A 21,787-nucleotide genomic window follows, 5' to 3' on the forward strand; every position below is an offset into this window, starting at 1 on the left:
TGAACAATCCCCACTCTCCCTGCAGCGTCAGTTCTGGCCTCCTTGACATAGAACAGGCAGCAGCCATTGCCAGGCTTGATTTCAGTCAAGCACTGAAACAAAGAGGATGTTGCACTTCCACCAAAATCCCACATCTCTTCAAAGCACTTCTCAGTTTGAGGTGCAGATGTGGGGTTTTCTTTGTTTGAATGAAAAAAGGGCCTTTCTACTCTTGTAATCGCACACCCAACAAAACACTGAATAAACATACTCATCAAGACTTTTGGGGTCATGTGTATTAGGGATAACAGTTCATTTTTAAATGGCACAAGGGTAAATCTGCTCTAAACCATACAGCCAGGTAATCTTTACAGTTTAGAGGCTACTCTCTCTTATTTCCTCTGTTTCACCACTAACCCGTTTGAAATGCTATGGCTTGCTCAAGAGAGGGGTAATTTTCACACACAGTCATGATCTCAACCACACCACCATCCCTGCCCAGACGAGGAAGTACCAGATGCCCGAAGCAGAAGTGATCGCCTTCTCACCAGCCAGTCCAGCACTTTTCTGGCTGCTGGGCTGAACTTCGGGGTACAAGATTTGCATGAACGACGACGACTGTTAAGTTTCCAGCCTGGTACCTGTCTGAGCATCAGACGGCAGCACAAGAAGCCTCCAGCCAAAGATGGTCACTGCTGCTCCCAGCCCGGACGGCCATGAGCAGCACGCCTTGTTCACAGAACCAAACCGTGGTTTCCTCTTGAGGCCAACCAGCCCAGGGTGCTGCTGTTCGGCTTCAACCCGGCAGTGGCTGAAGATGGTGCGGGTTAATGCCACTCCGGTGGCACAGAGGACCCTCCCGCCTCTGGCCTGTCACCCCCTCGCAGCCATGAGCAGATTCCCCCCGGCCCCTGCTGACCCGGGCGGCCTCACAGTCCCGGTGCACCGAGGGAAGCAGAGCCCGGCCAGGGCTCCCTTCGGCCGCCCTTGTGCCGCCGCGGCTCTGCCCGCGGCCCCACAGACCTCTCGGCCCCGTGGGAGGCGGCGGGAAGGCGCTGTCCGGGAATTCTGAGCATCCTCCGCTGGCCCCGCCGATCCGCACCCTCCGGCCCGGGGCCGGGGAACAGCGGGGCGGGGGCTCCCCCGGGTCCTCCCCGCCCCGCGGCTCCCCACGGGTGCCCACCCCACGGCTCCGCTCAGGCTCCTCCCGGCTCCCCCGGGCGATCCCCATCTCCCTGTCGCTCCCTCCCCGCTCCGCCCGCCCGGGGGGCACGGGCAGCCCCTACCTGGGCGCGGGGCGAAGCCTCGTCCCTCCGGCTGTCGGCGGCGTCACGGCCGCAGGTTGTGGCTGCGGGCGGCGGTGCCGCATCGATATAAAAGGAAGCGGCGCGGGGGGAGGGAGAGGCGGCCCCGGCACCTTCGCCGCGCCCGGCCCCGATCCCCCCCAGCCTCCCTCCCCACCGCCCCGGGAGCAGCGGCTGCGGCTCCCCCCGGGCAGCCCCCGCGGGGCAGCGGCACTCGGGGGTGTTTACCCCGCCGGGCCGGGGGTAAAGGATGGGACTCACGTCAGAGCCCTCCCCCTCAGGCCCCGCATCCATCCGGGGGGTGAGGAGGGACCCTTCGTGAGGAGTCAGACATGGCCCTGCCCTCTGGGGGCACACACGACACAGCAGAGCGCGGGCGAGGCTCTGCTGCCATGGGAAGGATCCAGCCACATGCCAGAGCACCTTGCAGACTCCAAGTGTGTGTACACCAAACCCAACCATCTCCACCAGTCTCCGTTGGAGCTACCCTGGCCCGGGAGGTACCTGGGTCTGTGGGTTTGTGCCCAGAGAAGGCACCTCAGTGACCGTCCTGGGGACAGGGCTATTGGCAACTCCAAATGCAGGTGTTGGTCCCTGCTGTGGTCAGGGCCTGGTTATCTGGCCTGGCAGCCAAATCACTTTCAGTGAGATGTTGCCTGTGAGACCATCCCAAGCTAAAGAAAAAACTCACAAAGGCCAAATTTTTCTTTCAAACCCCAAGAGCTCCTTCAATCTCTAGAGCTACACTCAGAGCCCGGAGAAGTTTTGACATCTCTGAGGCACCTTGCTCCATTTCTTCTCCATCTCCATCTTCTCCATCCTGTTGACAACTGATGACATCTTGGTCGCAGGAGGAGTGAGGGTCCCCCCAGGGCGCAGCGGCCCCATCTGCTCCTCAGGAAGCTCTCCTTCCAGCAACAGATGCTGTTGTTCTCCTGCACCATCAATCCCTTTCAGGAAGGGACACGGATTAGATGGGGGTAACACGTCTTAAGGTAATTTCTCTAAATGGCATTTTGCTGACTGGCTTTACTGTCAGTCGCTGACAGGGGGCTGTGATGCTTCAGCTCACTCTGCTGCCCCCGAGGCCCCGTGTCATGGCACAGGTCTTGCTGCAATGGCCAAAACAGCGACAAGTCCCGTCTTTGGCCCAGAGCAGTTGGAGATGTGGGCAGCAGTGAGGCCCACTGAGGTGCTGAGAATTCTCACAGGTAACAGGACCTCTATGCAGAAGTACTACAGTCAGTGCCTTCTTTAATAGTCCACTGGGCAAGCAGCCAAAGCTATGGATCATGGGCAGAGCAGGTACCTGCTAGAGAGAGAGGGAGGCAATGACCCCTGGCAGCCACCCATCTAAATAAACACTACTGGGGCTGCATTTTCCATTAAAAATATTTAGGCAGAACGGTGCCATGGGCAAGTGAGAGGAGTGAAGTCTTGCTCTCAAGGGTTTCAAAGTAGAGAGGAGTTTTCAAACTCCATTTTTTTTTTATTTTTTTTTTTATCTCAAATTTCTGTGCATCCTGGCAGGGAAGGGGTAACAGAAGGAGCTTTTCTGCTGGACCCAGCAGCATCTCATCCAGACAGACCCGGCTGGGAACACAGGTGCTGAGTTAAAGGACGATCCTGTGCAAAATCTGTCCCCAAGCCTGATAACCATTTCAGACCTTCTCCAAGGAGGTGGTGGGGGTGCCACAACCACATCTAAGGTGGACCTAGGTCCTGAATGGGGCTGCTGCCAGGGATTGCTCTGGTAGGACAGCAGCACCTCCTGCTTACAGTTAAATGCTCCTGTTCACAGGATTTTGGGCACATCTGGTGCCTTCTGCTCCTTCGCAGGGCTCAGCTACTACAGCAGCTACTTGTATAATGCTGACCAGATGGTCTCACTGCCCTGCTGCCCTCCCCCTCCAATTATTGTTTGCTAAGATCTTGCTGCTTCTCCTGGACAAGAGACCTTCACTTCACTTGAGTCTCTGCATTACCTTGAGGTCTGAGGGAAATATATGGCCCAACTATAGGCAGTGCTCAAAGAAGAGCTGCTGATTCCTTATGATTGATCTTCACATCAATGATGGAGTTGTTTTTACTCTTTCAAAGGTGTCCAAGTTGTGGTTTGTGATGGTCATCATCCCCTGCTCTTCTCCCACCTCCACCTTGTAGCACATGTAGAGCTGATGTTTATTCCTATACCCTGCAAAAGACTCAGGAGTCCCTGTCTTCCAGCATCAGTTGGTGTCAGTTCACTTCAGACGAAGCTCAGTGTTTCTTGTTCTCCAGCTGTCCAAGATGCTAAACTTCCCTTTCAGGCAGGCCAGCAGCTCTGTGCACCCTATCAAGGCAGGTTTAGCATTTGTTCTCTTGTTTCTTTCTGCAGAGGTTGCTCCAGTTTCTGTAGGGATGGCAGAGACTCAGGAATATCCTGGATCACAAATCTGCCTTTCATCCTCATGATTCTATCCACAGAGGTCAGAACTGCTGCAATGGTCATGGAGTTGCTCCACAAGGCTTTTTTCCAGCTCCTGGATGGGTTTCCACACAATAATAAGTCTCAGCTGAAATAAAAACATAGGGCTGGCTGCAGCTCACTTACTGCTCAGCTACCTGGGGCTCTTGCTTTCCTGCCTAGAGTTGCTGAAGTAGGGTGACAGCTCTGAATGCAAAACCTACAGTGGCAGGGAAGGCTAGGGCAGATGGATATGTAGGACTGGAGCCATGGATGGGATAACCTGCATTATGGACAGGTGATTACAAGCAATAGAATCTTTACTAATTTGAAAAAATGCCTGCTTTGCCTATGAGGTGTCTCAAGCATCGTGTAGCCACAGGTGTCACCAGCTCACCAAAGAAGGCTGCAGACTCCAACAGAAAACCATGGCAAACCCCTGCTTAACCACCAAACAGCTGCTGACGTCCCCTGTGCAGGTTCAGCTCAAGGCAGCTTGTCTTTCCTTCAGTCTGAAGTTCAGGAGCACATTTAGTCCTTTCAGATATGTAAGTTTTTGAATTTTATTTAAACACTAAGAACTCCAGCTCAGAGGCACTGTTGACACTTATTGTAGCAGAGATGTGCAAGCAGGGAAAGATGAAAACAATATATTAAACTAGGTTTAAGAGCAGCTTCAAACTTAAGGTTGTAAGTTTACTGGCAGTGGTAAGTAAATTATTCCTGGAGCATTCCCTGGGGAAAAGACTAGGGAAATTAATTAGTTTCCAAAAAATCAAGTGTAATGTTACTGCTTTTAAGTGAACAAAGATAAAGACAATAAAACAACCTCTAACAGCCATTCTAGAATAGCTGAGTTTGACTGTTCAGGGGTGATTTATCTACACAATGGGACTGTGAAAGAGAAATCAGATTCCTAAATTTCTGGCAGTAACTGAAGCACAAACCCATCTTCAAGCGTTGGGGAAAAGAAGTCCTCATGAGGGATTAGACCCACACAGCCTTTCAACAAAAAGCAACAAGCACAAGGGGAAGGGATGTTTCTGATCAGGCACTGCAAGAACCAAGGCCAAAATGGTAGGAACAGCATTAACACTGGACTTGAAGTTCCAGGTAAGCTTAAAGCTGGTTTGAAACATTCTTCAGGTGCTGCAGCAAGCGGCTGATCAGCTTCTCCTCCTCTCTGACGCGCTTGGCAGATGTGACAGCTGTCACAAACTGTTCCCCCCCTGCCCCCACTATTATAAAAAGACTGGAGCAGACATCCGCCTCATGCAGACGGTAGGATCTGTTCTGTAAATTAGAGGAACAAGGCAAAGCCTGTGCTGTGACACACTATCGTTTTTACTGTTACCCCAACAGCAGCTGACCAGAACCAGCCGAGACGCGCAGGTTTTGTGCACGAGTTGACAAACAACACTTAGCTTATCTCGAAAAGAAACTTGAGCACTCCCTCGGCAGATGACAGAGCTGTAAATCATGTTATGTACAGCCCTAAAAGTATCCTCAAGGCAACTTGAAATAGTTAGTTTGTATTAGATAAGAAAAATTTTGGCTTGCAGCTGTATAGATGAAAACATCTTACAATTGTGTGCGCATTTTGTATCCACTTGAAAAGCCCCCAGTTGTGTTTCAGAAGGGCTAAAGGGTCTATTAAAAGCATCCCCAAGAGCTTTAAACTCTCAAGTTGAGAAGTTATCTGTAAGAACTTAAGGTCTGAAGCTGAACTTCATTTGCTTACGGATGTTTGCTCCTCTGTCATATTCTGGTTTCATGGCATAGGAGCGTTCACACTCTAGGGTGTGAGTGGCATGAAACAGTGTGGAGCATGGTCAGGTGAACTGTCACACAGAACTAGACAGTCTGGACTCCCCCCCTGGGGAGGGGAAAGCATCTGAAAACAAATCATATTTATAGGGTTGGACTGTTTTGGTTGTGCAGCAGGGAGCTATTTCTGAGTTTCATTCCTTGGTACTTAAGATTTGCATCACTTTCACTGGTATAGATTACCTATTTTCTGTTTAACTATGAGCTTTAGGTTTGCCAGCAGAAGGGCAAAGAGTCGGAAACTTTAAACAAGGGAGTTCTCTGGGCATGCGTTTGTCTTGTTCTCTCTGCTCCAAACAGTATATGAGACATCCACCTCAATTTTAACTTAGGAAAGAAAATCAATACATGTCACTGAAGAACATGTAATACAAGTAGGACAGAGAACTGAGGGTGTTGGAATCAATGGCTCTCTGAATGCTGTTATCTGAAATATTGTCACATGGTAGAAACTGAGCAAGAGCAGAATATTTACCCAGACTTCTTCCCTTGTCCCGCATCCATATTTCATCCTCCTTCCCACATGTTTAAGCTTATGTAAAATTGAAGGCCCCAAACTAACCAAGCAGAATATTCTGTGATGGTGGGTCATCACTCCAGCACTACAATTCAGTGCTGCAGAAGCTCTTTCCACGGCAGTCTCCTGAGCCCTGCGTTGTGGCAGTTACTGTTCTTGATACAAACCAGATCTAATAGCTCCACACTCCAGCTTTTCCTCTGGCTAAAGGATGTTCTTGTTGCTTTCTAGCAATTTTAAGTGACTTGTTCTTTTTAGAGCAGCTTTGACAAGAATGGGTCTTACATGAGAAACATGCAAGAACTGAGTCAGGGATGGGAGAAAAAATAACCTCTGCAAGCTGGGTTGGAACGGAAATTCTAGGCAACAAGGTCACTCCATCCAGGAAAGGTTAGTAGTGCTCTAGCTGGTGTGAGAGCTGCTGTCAGGCAGAGTGGGCCATGCTGAGCAGTTCCTTTCAACCCCATGGGCCAGCTGTGGAAAACAAGACAGAGTGGACTGGCTTCCTGCAGAGCCTGCTAAGCCAGAGAGAAAGCAATCGAAACTCATGGACAAAACAAGAGGTTTGATGCTAACTTTAGTAAGTAAAGTTTTCCAGATAAAGGCAATTGCATCCATATTTAACAGCTGTTAAAGAGATACACATTTAATTGCATTATATAAGGAGTGCTTTATATTCAAGTGAAAACATTTCAAGTGTGTTAGTTCTACCTGTTTGGAATTCAGACTTTCTCCCTAGAAGATATTCCAGTTGACAAAAAGGGCCTCGTTCAGATATCTGGGATCAACTGAATACATTTATTTAAAAGCAATTTTAAATATTAAAAAAGTAGAAATTAACACATACAGTACTCAAAAACTGTCACATTAAATACATGTGAATAGACGTGTACTGATGTTTTACCTTAACATTCAATGAGAAGTCAAGATTTTAACTAGTGGCATGACCAGATCTGATTTCTGTACATGTTGATGTACTATGTAATAAAAAAATAAATAGCAACTGTTGTTCAACAGTAAATAAGACATCATCTGCAGAGCAAACTTCCCCCTCTGGGGGCACCTTCCCCTGCCCCTCCCCCCAACCCTTTATCAGCTAATTTTCCATAAAGATTTAGACTTTCCAAATACTATGTCATATACAAAATTGCAAACAGTGGTTCATTGAGTTCAAATATAATACTGTACTTAAACTCAATCAATATCATACATTTTCAGATTTCTTGTGACCCACAATAAGCCAGAATAAACAGAACTATTGTTCCCGATGGAACTCATTTAATTTTATAAAATGCATATGTATACTATTTTAAAGAGCGTAGAAAAGAATAGACATTTGACTCTACATAATTTTACATGCCTAGGTTTTCTTTATATGATTTGCATTTATCAGTTTATTTCAAGATCACTTAAAAATACAATTGACCACAAAAGTGAATAGGTTTTGTTCTCTAATGCGACTTAAAACATTGTAGTAATGGATAAAATGGAATGCTAAATAAATGCTAAACCTGACTTTCTTTCCATAAAAAAACAGAATAAAGTCTGAAATACTGGAGCTGGTAATACTGAAGATTAGATGCCAGCAGGCTCGCTCACTCATTGCATATTTTTTTTTTTTGGAAATATTTTTTTTTATAAATGATAAAACCATTAACAGTTGATAAATGATTTGCATTTTTTTTCCATGTGGGATTTAGACTGATATTTGTTTCTAAATTAACCACAAACAGAATTAAATATTCACTGACTACAGTCTTGTAAAACTGTATTAGAAATGAAAGCTCTCAGAAAGTCTGAGATGTGCTTTTATGAAATGAAAATCTTTCCATGCAGCCAAGACAATCTGCTTTGAAATAGCAGCACGAGGTACTGAAGCCAAAATAACATTTAAAGCAAGTAATACAAAACTACATATGAAAGTCATGGAACCTGCTACAGACAAACCATGGGAAAAACACAACCACATGATGTTTCAAAAGATGAAAAATGATGTTGAAAGTGACATAGGAAATTAAAGTTTCCAGTAATATGTTGAAGTGTTTTCTGGCAATGCAACTTTATACCAACTTTCAAGAAACTTCAGGTCAAATGCAGCCTTCCAAAGATTTCGTTAGAAATTAGCTTTATAACAGCATGTCTGTTACTTGGTGCTTTGAGTTACAACTATTACTGTCACAGTTTAGTGAACTCTATGAAAACCAGCCTGATACTTGTGATCTGAGCTCTATCATTAACAGCCTGATCAAATGCACGAGAGGTCATCTTAGCTTCTGCTTTTGAGAGCATTAAAAATAATTTAAATTTATACTTATATCACCACTTAAAAAATTTATTTTAGGTAACTAACTTTTAGCAAGGTTGAAGACAGAGGAAAAAAACCCCACAAAATCATTTTTCAAAGAGCCAATTTAGCTATAAACAAATACTGTTGCAAGCTCACATTAATCTGAATAGCAATTAAGTTAAAATGTTCTTTTCCTCAAATGTAGCTATATGACTACAGTACTACTTTTGTACAAAGGCAGGTTTCAAGTAAGCGTCTAAATGCATGCACAATGTCAACAGTTAACATTTGCTAGAAGTCCTTGGTTACTTAGAATTCAGTGAAAAAACCCAGCAAATTTCACATTTATCTACTAAAGAACAATATGACTAATTTTCATTAAAATAAGTTTTCGGATGAAATGAATTTGTAACTTTTTATAGTGAGGTAATATCACAGGGGAACTGCAATCACAGTTTGGCATAGGTTCACATAATATAAACATGAAATGCTGTATGCACACTGTAAAACATTACTGTTATCTGTAAAGTCAGTGAATATTTGTCTTCATAATTACACTTAACTGAGCACTATATTAAATAAATATCGAAGTGGGTTTCATAGCTGTAAACTGCATACACTTATGAACTGCAGACTGATTTTTAAATTGTCCAAAACCATTCACTCATCTTAACTTTTCTGCTAAACTGTATGTCGAGAATACCAAGTTATTAGGAACAGTCATTTCTGTACAGTTACAAGGTTGACGGAGACCACCTATGTTGGAAAGCTGGCAGTCCATACGTGGGGGACAGCACGGACAGGGATGTAAGTGCTGGATGCCGAGGATGGCTTCAACAAACCCAATAAGGCGTGCCAGGTTCCAAGGCTACCATAATACTGGCAAAGGCAGAATAACACAGTATATTTACAATACATATAATTCAACCTCATGAGGTGAAACTTAAATGAATTCTTAATTTGTAACAGCAGCTATATATACAACTGTGCACAGGATTACAGGGAGGCAGCAGCGTTCGCTTTTGCTAAAAAGCCCGTCTTGCATGAAGAATGTGCAATGCTCAAGTTTAGGATTTGTTTGTTTTTACTAGTCTGAAAGAATGTGCACAAAGGACACTGGAAAGACCCCTTTCCTCTCTGGCTGTCCTTCGATGTGGCCAATCTGCAACACAGGAGAAGAATGTACAAATGTAGATGTGCGCGTGAACACACAGACTTCATAGATTGCATTTACTTCATTCAAAGCAGCAGAACTGCTCACAGAGCCTTTGCAAGCTCTTGGACAGTTTGAAGCAGACCTTAGTTAACATTTGAATTTGTGTAAAGGAACAAAATGAAACTGCACAAGTATATATATACATAAGACAAATTAAGCCCATTAAATCTAAAGAGAACAAAACTCCATCTTTTTTTTTTTTGGAAACTTACACACAAACTCAGCGAACTTAAAGAATCTCACCAAAACAGAAGCCTGATTTTCTTTTGTCTGATAGTCTGAGTTTCAGTAACATCTCTGAAAACCATTTATCTTAGTTAACTGAATAAATCCTGAACATCTTACTGATGGGAAATGTCTGCTACAGTTGTGAAGTTAGTTATGATAATCTGCATGTTTCCCTTACTTCAGGTGATAAAATCCCAGTTATTTTCTTATTGAGTTAGCATGATACCTAATGATTTAGGTGCATACTAGTTTTTGTAATAAATCACAGTCCTGTCTGATTAAGTATCCTTCATGTACAACTTCTTACATGTTTTGCATAATGATAATTTATAAAGAAATAGCTAAGAAACTTATTTAAGGAAATAAAAAAAATAATAACATAAGAACTTTCTATGTTTGAAGTGCATAATCACAAACAACTTTCAAACTGATAACAGTGGAGCAGCAGTTCTGACTGACCACATAACCCTCTTCTCACCCTGCTACAGTGCTGCTCACTGCTTTCAGAATAATGGTGTACCTCCTTCCTCTTCCACAAGTTTAACAAAATGGGAAGGGGAAACATGCAGGGCTGGCCATTTCCTCTTGGAGAGCCAAATTTTTGAAGCATATGAGTCAACAGGCCTCGTTTCCCTTCTCAGAAACACTCAGACTGGAGCGCCTCATGGAACTTGTCAGGCGTGTACCCAAGGGTCCTAAAACAGATTCAGCAACTAATGCAATGGTAATCAGGGACTGGATGATATGGATAATAGCAGCTTTTGATACCAGCTTTTCAGCTGAAAATCTTCCATACTTAAATGATGAGTGAGAGGAAAATGTGTAGTTGGAAACAAAACGCCAAAGGTTATGCTGCACTTAGATTAGGAAATCACAGGCAACATTGCAATTAGATTTTGTTTTAATCAGATGACATCTGTCTCATTTTCCTCAGTAACAATTCCTCAGCAGGGAAGTACAATGCATCAGGGCTTTAGGGACATGAGGTGGAGTGTCAAGGGAGGACTGGAGCCTCCATGTGGGGTTGAGAAAAACCTGGTGTTAGCACTCAAACAATATGCAGTCCAGAACAGGGGGAGTATGGTATAAACCAGTGGCATGGGAAGGAAGAAGGCAAAGAAAATGTTATCTGCCTTTCATTTAAGGAGGAAAAGTATCAGCTTATAGAATTAATTACAAATTATTTTTCAGAATTCCAGCAACTCCTGAAGGTATAACTTAACATTTTGAGTGAACTGAAGATCATTACATGTCTCATTTTTCATGAAGGGTGAAAGCATTTTAGACAGAGTAAAAATCACCACTTCTTCATTTAATGAAAGGCTAGTGTGCATTACAGGGAGGGACATGTGTAAATATGTGCTGCTATGAGCCAGCAACAAAGCCAAACCCAGTGAGGATGATTCTAGCAGACTCTCCCTGCCAGAGAAACGGGGTCTTTGCTCATATGAGTTTAAGGTAAGCACTGGATGTTAGCTCAGGAAAAACAAAACAAAAAACCAAAACAAAATAGCAACAAACCCTTCACATTTGGAAAAAAAGGCTTTCCTATAAAAGTCATAAAGAAGTTATGTGGAACTGTGAAAGGGAAAGATACATACCCACCACTCTTGGTCCTCTTCACCAGTTACAATAATTACTTCTCCTTCAACAAATGTGAGCTCATCATCATTATCTGCCTGACAGTCATAAATGGTCTTCACTCGCCTAACTTTGTTTTTCCCCTAAAAATAGAATGAAGTTTTAGATGAAGGACATGAGGAAGAGAGAAAAAATATATATATATAATATGAATTTTGACTTTAAGTTGTGTTTTATTTTACAAGAAGGTGAAAACTATAGATTGCTTTCCCTGCAATTGGGGACATAAAAATACAAAAACTCTGCTTCAACAAGGATATTAAAAAATTAAAATGAAAAGTTACCTACACAGGTGTAGGTTTTATTTTTCTTATGATTCAAAACTCCCTACAGAATTTAATGTGTAGTGCTTAACACGTAGGGCTTAAGAGGGCTTAAGTAATGTTTGCTTCCTTCAGTGAAGAAAGTTTAAATGACCTTCCAGTCTACTAACACACTCTTTCTCCTTTAATACATACTTCATCAAAAAGACACTATGAATAGAAAATGAAATCCAGTCTCCTCTGAATGTTCCAAGAGAGGTAAGGGCTGAGGAAAATGCTGCATTGAAATCCCAGTATTCCTTACAGTTTTGGTTTTGGATCTAGTGCAAAAATACAGTATTCTTTGACTTCAGATCTGCTTACAGGACTGAGAATTATTTTTTGAGTGATTTTTCCATCCAAATGTTAGCATCTTCTTACTAAAAGTACCTTAATTTCAGATGGCAGTACTATTTTTTGATGACAATTCACACTCGATATTCTCACAGCTCTACCATTCTGAGTCCAAGTATTTTCTAGGTCATCCTTTGCTGCATACTGCTAATTCATATGAAAAAGCCTCAGCCATGGACTCCTCCCCAAACATATGGTTCTCACGGCAGGGAAAAGGACTTAAATTATTTCTAAATAGAGTAAGTAAGCAATATGCACAGCAAAACACTCCTGCTACTTTATATTCCTGTATTTTCATACCCACACTTCTTCAAAAGCTACAGTTCCTTCTTTGAACAGAAGTAGTCAGACAGCAAGAGCACAAATACCCAAGAAGAGCAGAAAGAGAAGAGAAGCAGAAGGGCTATGAAGGAAAAAGTCAGCAGGTTTAGAGGAATTTGAGCCAGAAGTAACATCACAGAGGAAATTTCCTAGGGAGTTTTCTCTTTGCTGTTACCTACCCACTTGAAATTCCTCCATGTTTTGGCAAAAAGAAAAATATCCCTGTAGCTCAATAGCAGAACAGACACACACCAAAAGGCACTCACACTAATCTCAAGGTACAGGAAAACAACAATCATAGGGGGATCTAAGGAAGAAAGCAGTTAACACAACATAAGACTAAAAAAAAAACATGTTCCAGACAAATGAACAGAAATACCTTAAGTCCATATGAGATCAAGGGTTTTTTTACAGCAAAGGTTTGTTGCAACAAGAAGTCACTTTAAAGAATGCTTCCTCTCTTTTTTAAAAAGATATTCATATAATTTGAGCAAAAATCTCAACTATCAGTAGGAACTGGAATTCAATGGGAAGGGGTATTTGGGGCCATCAGCTCAAAGTCTCAGCTTTCAACTGCAAGGAACCTTTTTACAAACTAGGAGCACTTCCAATCAATCCTCCGGTGATGAAGGGAAGCAACTACTTTTGCCAGGGAAAAATTAACTTATTCAATAAAAAAGAATAAAGAAATTTACATTCCTCTAAACTTAGAGAACTGTATGCAACTCAGCTTGCAAGAAAAATTATAAGAATTGCTCCTGGTTCCATCAGATTAGTGCCACAGATGAGATTTTAACATTATGTTCCTTTCATGGAGAGCAGCAACAAGCAGAATTCAAGCCCAAGTTGTATTTAATCGTGGGAAGGTTTAAAAAAGGATGGATCTGAAGAGAGCACATAACACAGTTATGTGTTCTGAAGAGAGCACAGAACACAGTTATGTGTTCTGAAGAGAGCACAGAACGCAGTTTGGGGCACTGGTGTGTAAAGAAATGCAAGCAATTCCAGGAAATGTAATCTGTGACTATAAAACAAATACCACTACCCCCCACCAACTCCCTGAATCCAACACTAGTATTTATTAAGAAGAGATTTTATGCTTAACACTGAATAAAACAAGTTGCTATGATCATTAATAATCCCTCCATGCTCTTATTTACATTCAACACTTCTTTTTCTTTAAAAAATAAGTATTTTGTCTCCTTTATAGAAACCACCATACACACACACACACAAAAGAACACTCAAGTGTTTAGTGTGATTTCAGAAGCACTCAGAGCAAGTTTCAATTCTCTAAAAATATCCTTTCAAATCCTTATATATTATCGGTATTGGAATTCCAAAATTATATTTCTGAATGATTAATTTTCTAAAACTTTCAATAAAAAAATGTAAGCTTCTCTATTTAGTGGCTAAATAGTCAAACCCAGGAGTGAAGTACCCACAAACACTGGTGGCTGCTGTTGCAGGTCTCACTGCTACTCTGGGAGGGAGCATTTCCCCAGCTTGTGCAGAGAGGATACAGCCAGAGGATGAAAACAAGGCAAGATACTTTTAAGAGGAATTCTTACACATTAACACTTAAGCAGAAAAGACTGCACTGAACAAGAAGTGTGCATGCAATGATGTAAAAAAACCTGTGAAGATATAATAGTTTTGATCACTGCACAACAGTGGAACTACTTAATTTTTTGCACATGTGAAAATAGTTGAGTTTGGAGAACACTGAATCTTTCCTCAGAGTTTTTCTGTGTAAGGTAGGCAAAGAGTTTTAAAACAAATAAACAAACAAAAAACCAAAAAACAAACCAAACCATCTACTATTTGCTTTTTTTTCTTCTCTAATAAAGTGACAAATAGCTGAGAATGTCCAGCGTCATTTGCCTGCTTATATTTAAAAGTAAACAAACTGTACTTGCAGGCACCTCTTGATCAGATACCAGTAATATTTAATCTCAAGAACACTCAGGAAGCCCAAGCAACAACGCTGTCAGTCTCAGCTGAGACAGGAGCTTACAGGCAAGTCCATGCCAGAAGCCAAGCAGAGTGATGGCTCCAGCGTGTTCTTCCTCAGACAAGCACAAGACAGAAACTCACCCTCTGCTTTCACTGCAAGAACGGAAGTCTTATTTCCTTTTACATAAGTGCTTTGCATAGCAAACCTGACAAACAAAACTATCCCCTTTTTGATGTATTCTTCATGATGAAAATCTTAAGAGAGCTCTGGAGTTTCATAAAGTTATTTCAATGTGCATATGCATGAAGAATCCTCTCTTGGAAATTGCACTGGTTAGCAAGATGAACAGCAAGATGAACTGGGGGTTTGAATCGAGCTAAGGAACCAGCTCTGTTACTACACAGCATCCAGCAATGACAATTTTGCCACTTCAGCAATATATCTGAACCTTTGTTAACCACTTAAGTACATCAACATTAAATACTCACGACAGGAACATTTACTACTTTGTCACAGTTGACTTTAAACGTTGCATCTACTGACAATAGGTGCTAACATCCCTTCTTAAAGCTTACAAAAATCAAATATATAGATATTCTAGCAATCTAAGGCATACAGAGCTGTGAGCAAAGGCAACAGAAAAAACCACCAATTCATTCAGAGTTATGACTGGCACAGATAAAATGCCCAAAGTCTCCAGTAAATCTAAATACACTGTAATGCTCCCAAGGTTATTGTTTTATGTTACAGGTATTTGTTTCAACATGCAGGAGGCCTTGTAAACCCTCAGCATTTGCTGAGGCTGCTTGGGGGTGCAAAAAGAACTGCTCATTCCCTATCCCAACCCATAAATGTTATGTTGCTTTGTGTGCATATCTCAAGGGTGCACAGAAAGTCCTTACAGTAACTTCAAAGCCTTCCAAGGATACTTCCAACTAGCTGCAGTAATACCTACCATATTTATTTTCCTGGGAAGTGGCACGGGGGTTTCTGGCAGGGTATGTGTGATGTCATTAGACTCCTCAGATGCTTGCCTTTGGACGGTGTCTCTGGATTGTACATTTGGAGAAAGATCTATGGAGTGAGATTTCTGATTCGCCTCTGAGGGCTGAGGCTTCGGTGCTGCTTCTCCACCTTGAGTTTTAGCCAACAGCTCTCCTAGCTGAGGCTTTGGAGGAAGGTCCTTCATCTGTGGCTTTGGAGGTAAGTCTCCAAGCTGTGGTTTTGGTGGCAAGTCTCCTAGCTGAGGCTTTGGGGGCAGTTCTCCAGGCTTTGGGGGTAAATCTCCTACTTGAGGTTTCTGAGTTAATTCCAGAGGCAGAGGCTTTGGGGGCAAGTCTCCAGGCTGTGGTTTCTGTGGTATATCGATGGACAGTGAGGGCTTCTGAAACATTTCCATGTGCTGATGCGATTTATCTATTGAAAGATGATGACTGGTTTCTATTTTTCTTAGTGCCACTAAAACAAAAGAGCAAAACAATGTTTTTCATCATCTCATTTTAATGTTAAAGAAGTTAGGCACATATCAAAACTGAAACTATGTAAATGATCACGTGGTCACTGAGCCCCATAACTGCCCATAAATCCTCCCAGTCTATGATAAAAGCAAGGCAATACAACTTTATATAACCCTCATTCACTGAGGTCTCACTTAATTGCTCCTCCTGGAGGTCAGCAGTGCTTATTCCAACAACTACTAGGTGTCAATTTATAGATTATCTACTTAAAAGGAAATAAAGTAATCACTTTTTGGACTCAACCCAAAAAATATTAAATGTAATAAAAGACATATTTTATAAAACAACATATAGACCCACGCATGTGACTGTAACAAAACTTCTTTTTAGTGACAATTTTTCAGGGATACAGTTGAATTGCATACCAAAAAAAACCCTGAGTTTCAGGATTAGTACCTAATATTAAAACAGATGAAGGGGGTCAGGAGAGAAAAAAGTTACAACCCATGATGAAAACAACACATTTTGACCAGAAGGAACAATTTCCTATCATATTCAGCATTGCTTTGGTATCATACTCTACCAGCCAAAAAGGTGGCCTGACATTTGACTATGAAAGCAACAACACTCTCTTTGGATATCACCCACTGCAACAACACTTCCATGCTATATTAATGTCTATGTATACAAAAAAGAAAAAAAAAAGAAAAAAAGGAAGAAAAAAAGAAATAAATGAAGAAAAAAAAGGAAGAAAAACAAGAAAAAAAAAAAGAAGGAAAAAAAAGAAAATTTTGCATGGTTTCCAAGAAATTGTATAGTTACTATCAGATGCTTCATTTTAAAAATGTCTGTGTTGATACCTGTATACGGTTCTGTCTCTTAGACTTATGTAGCAGTGAATGTACACGCACTGATCATCCCCACAGGTTTGAGATGTAAGTAAATTACATGAAAAACCCTGATAGTAGCCCTGATAGTGGTTTGATTTGGCCCATCTTAAATTCCCACCTATATAATTTCAATCAAGGAAGTGTTGACTTCCTTTGCAATGCCACCTTAGCATGTCATTGGTGTCTCCCTCAAAAGATGATACCATGTCATAATAATTGTAATTTAAGTTGAAATTTCACATTTGCATTTTCTGTTAAAATGATTTGCACTCTGAATTTCAGACATCTAGTTTCAGAAGTCTGGACAAGTAGCATTCCCTGATCTTCAGGGAATCCTGTATGATCCACTCATACAGATGTAACATATATTTGACAGATTCTGTATCAGACAGAGCTACAAAGTAGGTCTACTTTCAAATTTGTAGTCAACTGCTGCAATAACTCAAGAAAACCCTAAATAAACTTGCTGTATGAGTTTAAAGAGAGGCTAGAAAAAAACATTTCTAAAAGAAAAGGCCAGAAGGTATTCCCTGGAATGACGGTCTCGGCAAGCTTGTCACGGATATATAAATGAGCATGAAACAGTACCCCATTCTTTCCAAAGTAGTTATTGGGAAAACAACCCTGATGGCCAGAACATGGCATGGATACAGGTTGCTCCAAGGGTATCAAGAAATTGGACTTAGAGATATTAGGAAGAAAAAAGACTTTACCAACAAGAGCAGTCAAAGATAGAAGTGGAAGCCCAGAGAGGTTATCCATGGAGATACTCAAGATGTGACTGGACAGGGCCTTGAGCAACCAGCTCTCATGGCGAAAATTTGGCCCTGCTCTGAGTTGTGGACTGGACCACAAGACCTCCTGATGTCTCTTTTGGCTTCAGTTAATGATTTTTTTTCTTTCCTGAATAGGTCTAACTACTTTTTTCAGTTTAATAAAAACCTTCCCGACCTTCCAAAATCCTTTTAGTTTTCTAAAGCTTCCATGTTTTGCAGCATTTTAGAAATAAAACTTTTGCTGAAAAGACCATATATTTAAAACAAATATCTACTCTCACCCACATTTAAAAGATAATCAGTGTAAGAATAGACACAAAGAGAACTCTTACCTTTCTGAGGTAGTTTGGGAAGAACTCTAGGGCCAAGTGCAGTCTTTGCAGTCCCAGTGCTAAATCAACAGATGTGAATTATTAGTGCTTACAACTGTTATAAAATATATTTATTTCTCATTTTCCCCTCTACACATCCATAATTAAAAACCCAAACCAAACAACCAAAATCCACATCTATTTTGCTTCTTTCATATAATCATCTTGTCTGTGGATCAATCCCAAAACACAAAGCACTGTTAAGAATTAACTGCTTGACTTTTTTTGAGAGAAAAAGGCATACAAACCCCACAGAGCTTCAATGCCATAGGGCAGATATATTCTACAAACTATGGTATGTGCAAAATGTATTCTGAAAACAGGTGAAGCTGAAAGAGCAGCTCCATGGGCAGATCCTGAACTTTAAAATAATTATACTGAAGCATTCAAAATATAATCTGTCCCTTATGTCAGTGGTTTGAAGTTTGCCAGGACTGAGCCTATGCCTTGTAGCCCACTGATTTACACACACACTGCTGCTGCTGCAGTAGGAAACAAAGTCTGTGATACTCCAAAGAAATACTGATGACTGTGGTAAAACAACATGCTTTACTCTGTCAACCCGTGTTGCACCTGAGTTAGCTACTTGGAGTGGTCAGCAACAAGACAAGCAGGACAGTTGCAAGTAATTTAATTAATTAGTTAATTACATTAATAGCATAAAAAGATAGTTGCATATTGTCAAAGTTTTCCATCTATGCTTTTTGTTGTAGCCCATTTTTTCCCCAGAATTAACATCAGGCTGGCTTAAATTTGCAAACATGGTATGTGAGCATAACAAGTTTCAACAAATTCCACCAAATTTTTTCCTTTAAAACCACACATAGGTCACTTTTACAGAAAAGAACTGTGGAAGAAAAGAAAGTAAGTTGATTTAAGGCATAAAAATCAAACAATAAATAAAAATCAGTATTAACTTAAAATAATGACTCAAAAAAACAAGAGGAAAGAAAAATGTCTGAGAAAGTTGCCAGAGTACGTTCAACAGAGCAGAGAGTCTTCTGCACCACCAGCCTTGATTCTGGTATTATTTGTCTCTGCAGCCAACATTTCGAAATGAGTACGATGAAACACTTTTAATTTCCTACCTGTTTTTTAAATGGCAAAAATATACCATGACATGAAACTGAAAGAACAGCCAAGCTCACTCTTGATTCAATATACCATAGATTCACAGAATATCCTGGGTTGGAAGGGACCCACAAAGATGATCGAAGTCCAGCTCCTACCTTGGCCTTTATCTAATGCCATGGAGTACAAATACCACACTTTTACCCTTGTCTGGCAAGTGTTGAGCACAGACCCAGGTCTTTGTGCTATGGAGCATCACCACTTTTTCCCTGAATGGCCAGTGCCACCTGGATGGATTCAGCAAACGTGGCAAGTCAGCTGTGCTGCCAATAACAGCTCCTCTGCCTGTCCTGACAAGGCAGATCACAGACTGGGGGGTGTCCAGGAATTCTACCTGCACATCTTCTGCTGTGACCTGTTTGACGTTACACATCTCTCTCCAGCCACGGCCTGATCCCGCACACTTGTGGTCATGCAAGGTCGTGTGCCTGAGGCAGGGGTTTGTTGGAATCACCGCGCTCTGAACCGCAGGACTTTGGAATCACAGTGCAGACAGAGGAGTAGCAAACACTAAGTGACAGGAAGGTATGGCTGTCCTTACTTCTCCAGCTATTGAAAAAGACACTTGTAATGGACAGACCTGATGAACTACGAGCTAAAAGCAGTTTGTGTTATTGCAGACTGTGTGGCAGCACATAAGCTTGACAGGCTGGAAAACAGTTAAGCTGGAAGACTGAGATGAATTCTCTCTCTTACAGATGATGCCACCTTGTACCCAGAGTGACACTACTGCAGCTACGGGCATGAGACCTCACACTGGAACAGACAAAATGAAATGCCAGGAGACATGAAAATAAAACTTTTGTGCTGCTGGACTGCAGTCTGAGGCAGCATTCCCCAGCTCAGAGAGCACTGCTGTAGGAGCGGCAGAGATTCGGGTACAAGTCGTTCTGTCCATCCCGCTCAAAGGATGGATTGTGTATGGACAGCAAGGAACAAAGCGTAGGAGGCTCAATGAAGCCACAGTATTTGTATGCTACTAAGGCATGCAGAAAACTAATGAAGAAACACAGCTAGGATTTTATGTCCTCTGAAAGGCTTTTTTCCCCCTCTAATTTACAAATTAGTTATGTTTACTTAAATTTCATCTTTGCCTTCATATGTGGAGATTTTACCTTGATTGCTGAGACATCCCCTCAAACTTGTTTGCAGCCTTAGTTGAAGGTGGGCCCAAATCATTACCTGAGGTGGAAAAAAAGGACCATTAAAAAACCTAAATAATTAGGATAACTGAAATATAATCAACAGAGGGTGCAACTTAAAGAAAAACACACATTCCTCCAAGTCTCTTCTATTCAAGATGTCTAAAAGATCATGTAAAACTTCATTCTTCATCAATAACTTTGTAGCTGAAAAAGCAGCAGGGACCTTTCATGTAACACATTTTAAAACAAGCCACTGGTAGCTCACATCTTCTGGCAAGGGAAGATTGAATGACATTGCTGTAGGGCATTTGTTTTGAAATAGTGTTTCAATTTTCCTTGAATAGAAGGAGATACTGCAGGCCAGTATCAGACGAATTTATCACAGATGTTTACATTTTTTGCTATGAGGCATGTCTTTTTAAAACCACCACGAATTTGACTTTATTCACAAAACATTAAATTTCTAAGGATTGGTATTTTGTCCTGTGTAAAGAACAGCCTTTACTGATTTAATGACTAAGTCTGTATGTTCCCATTACCTGCACATTGACCACTGGTAAGGAAAAGATCCTGGGTATACTGAATTCTGTGAAAAGGCAGCAAAATCCAAACCCAAGTGCTCTGGACTCCTTCAGCAGAAGGCTTCTCTTCCACTAGCCATCTCCATTGCAAGTTATAATGATATTAACTCCTTTGGTTTAGTGCCTTTGCCATTCTCCCTTGCCTCTCCTATTACAGCATGTCTTAGCAATCTTAGAACCAACTTCAACAACCATTAGTAAATTTTGTCATTGAAATAGATGCAAAGTGACATTTAACGAGCCAAGAACACAAAATGCTTCTCATACAAAAGAATGACACTTTTGCCTAAATACCATTCTTAGTGCATTGAAGTCTAAATGAAACGGCAGAAAAGGCTCATGCTGAGCCTTGCTAAAAATATGTTTGTATTTAAAAGTGGGGAAAAAAGCAACAAAGGTAAAACAAACAGCAAACCCGTCACATGTAGATCCTATGGATAAAGCAAGGAAAAATATCTCATGGTTGCTATGGAAATCCAAAATAATCTACATGACATTTTTAGAACATCTTTGAATAGTAACTCAGTTTGCTTAGACATAAGCTAAGGATTGCTCTGCTTGAAACTTCAATTAATGCACAGATTAGAAAACATGCTGAAATTCAACATAGCAAAAAATATAACGACACAGAAAAAGCTTCTGAAAGGAAAAGCAGTGAGCATCTGACAATATTCTTAGGCCAAAAACATGAAGGCAGATACAAGAAACTCCCTCTTTTATAAACGTAAAATTTAATACTTGCTTAAAAATCAAAAAGGACTTTCAAAAAAGCTTTTGTACAGATCTCAGATAAGAAACATGGGGAGGAGAGGTCTCCCTTCCATCCACTGAAGTTTAGCCTGCACTGAAGAGCAGCAAAGAGACAGAAAAAGCCATGTTCTTCTCCAGCCCTGCTCTGACAAGGTCTTCTACTGCTACAGGCTTCTTCATCTTCAACTGCACACCCGCACCTTTCCCATATTTTCCTTTTCCTTTATCTGTTGTCTAAAGATTTTAAAGAAAAGTTGGCACTGGCTTAGCATCTTATCTTACCATACCTTCATTCTAATAGCGTTAC

The 21,787-nt window shown here is 41.4% G+C and overlaps 2 protein-coding genes across 4 annotated transcripts in view; both read right to left on the bottom strand.

Annotated features, from left to right (window-relative positions):
• CYRIB (CYFIP related Rac1 interactor B) overlaps positions 1-1,353 on the bottom strand; it is a 97,732-nt gene extending 96,379 nt beyond the window's left edge. Inside the window, exon 1 of the mRNA XM_051778537.1 lies at positions 1,266-1,353. The gene's annotated coding sequence lies outside the window, so the exon portion shown is untranslated. The remainder of the gene's footprint in view (positions 1-1,265) is intronic.
• Positions 1,354-6,852: 5,499 nt separating this feature from the next.
• ASAP1 (ArfGAP with SH3 domain, ankyrin repeat and PH domain 1) overlaps positions 6,853-21,787 on the bottom strand; it is a 149,064-nt gene continuing 134,129 nt past the window's right edge. For all 3 annotated transcript variants that reach the window (XM_051778531.1, XM_051778529.1, XM_051778530.1), the window contains 5 exons: positions 20,120-20,186; positions 17,835-17,893; positions 15,335-15,837; positions 11,406-11,528; positions 6,853-9,522 (listed from right to left, as the gene is read on the bottom strand). In XM_051778531.1, coding sequence (XP_051634491.1) covers positions 9,448-9,522; positions 11,406-11,528; positions 15,335-15,837; positions 17,835-17,893; positions 20,120-20,186 — 827 coding nt within the window. In that variant the 3' untranslated portion in view covers positions 6,853-9,447. The remainder of the gene's footprint in view (positions 9,523-11,405; positions 11,529-15,334; positions 15,838-17,834; positions 17,894-20,119; positions 20,187-21,787) is intronic.

Source organism: Manacus candei, unplaced genomic scaffold (assembly GCF_025592945.1).
Source record: "Manacus candei isolate 608988 ecotype Guabito, Panama unplaced genomic scaffold, ASM2559294v1 h1tg000013l, whole genome shotgun sequence".
Lineage (NCBI taxonomy): Eukaryota > Metazoa > Chordata > Aves > Passeriformes > Pipridae > Manacus > Manacus candei.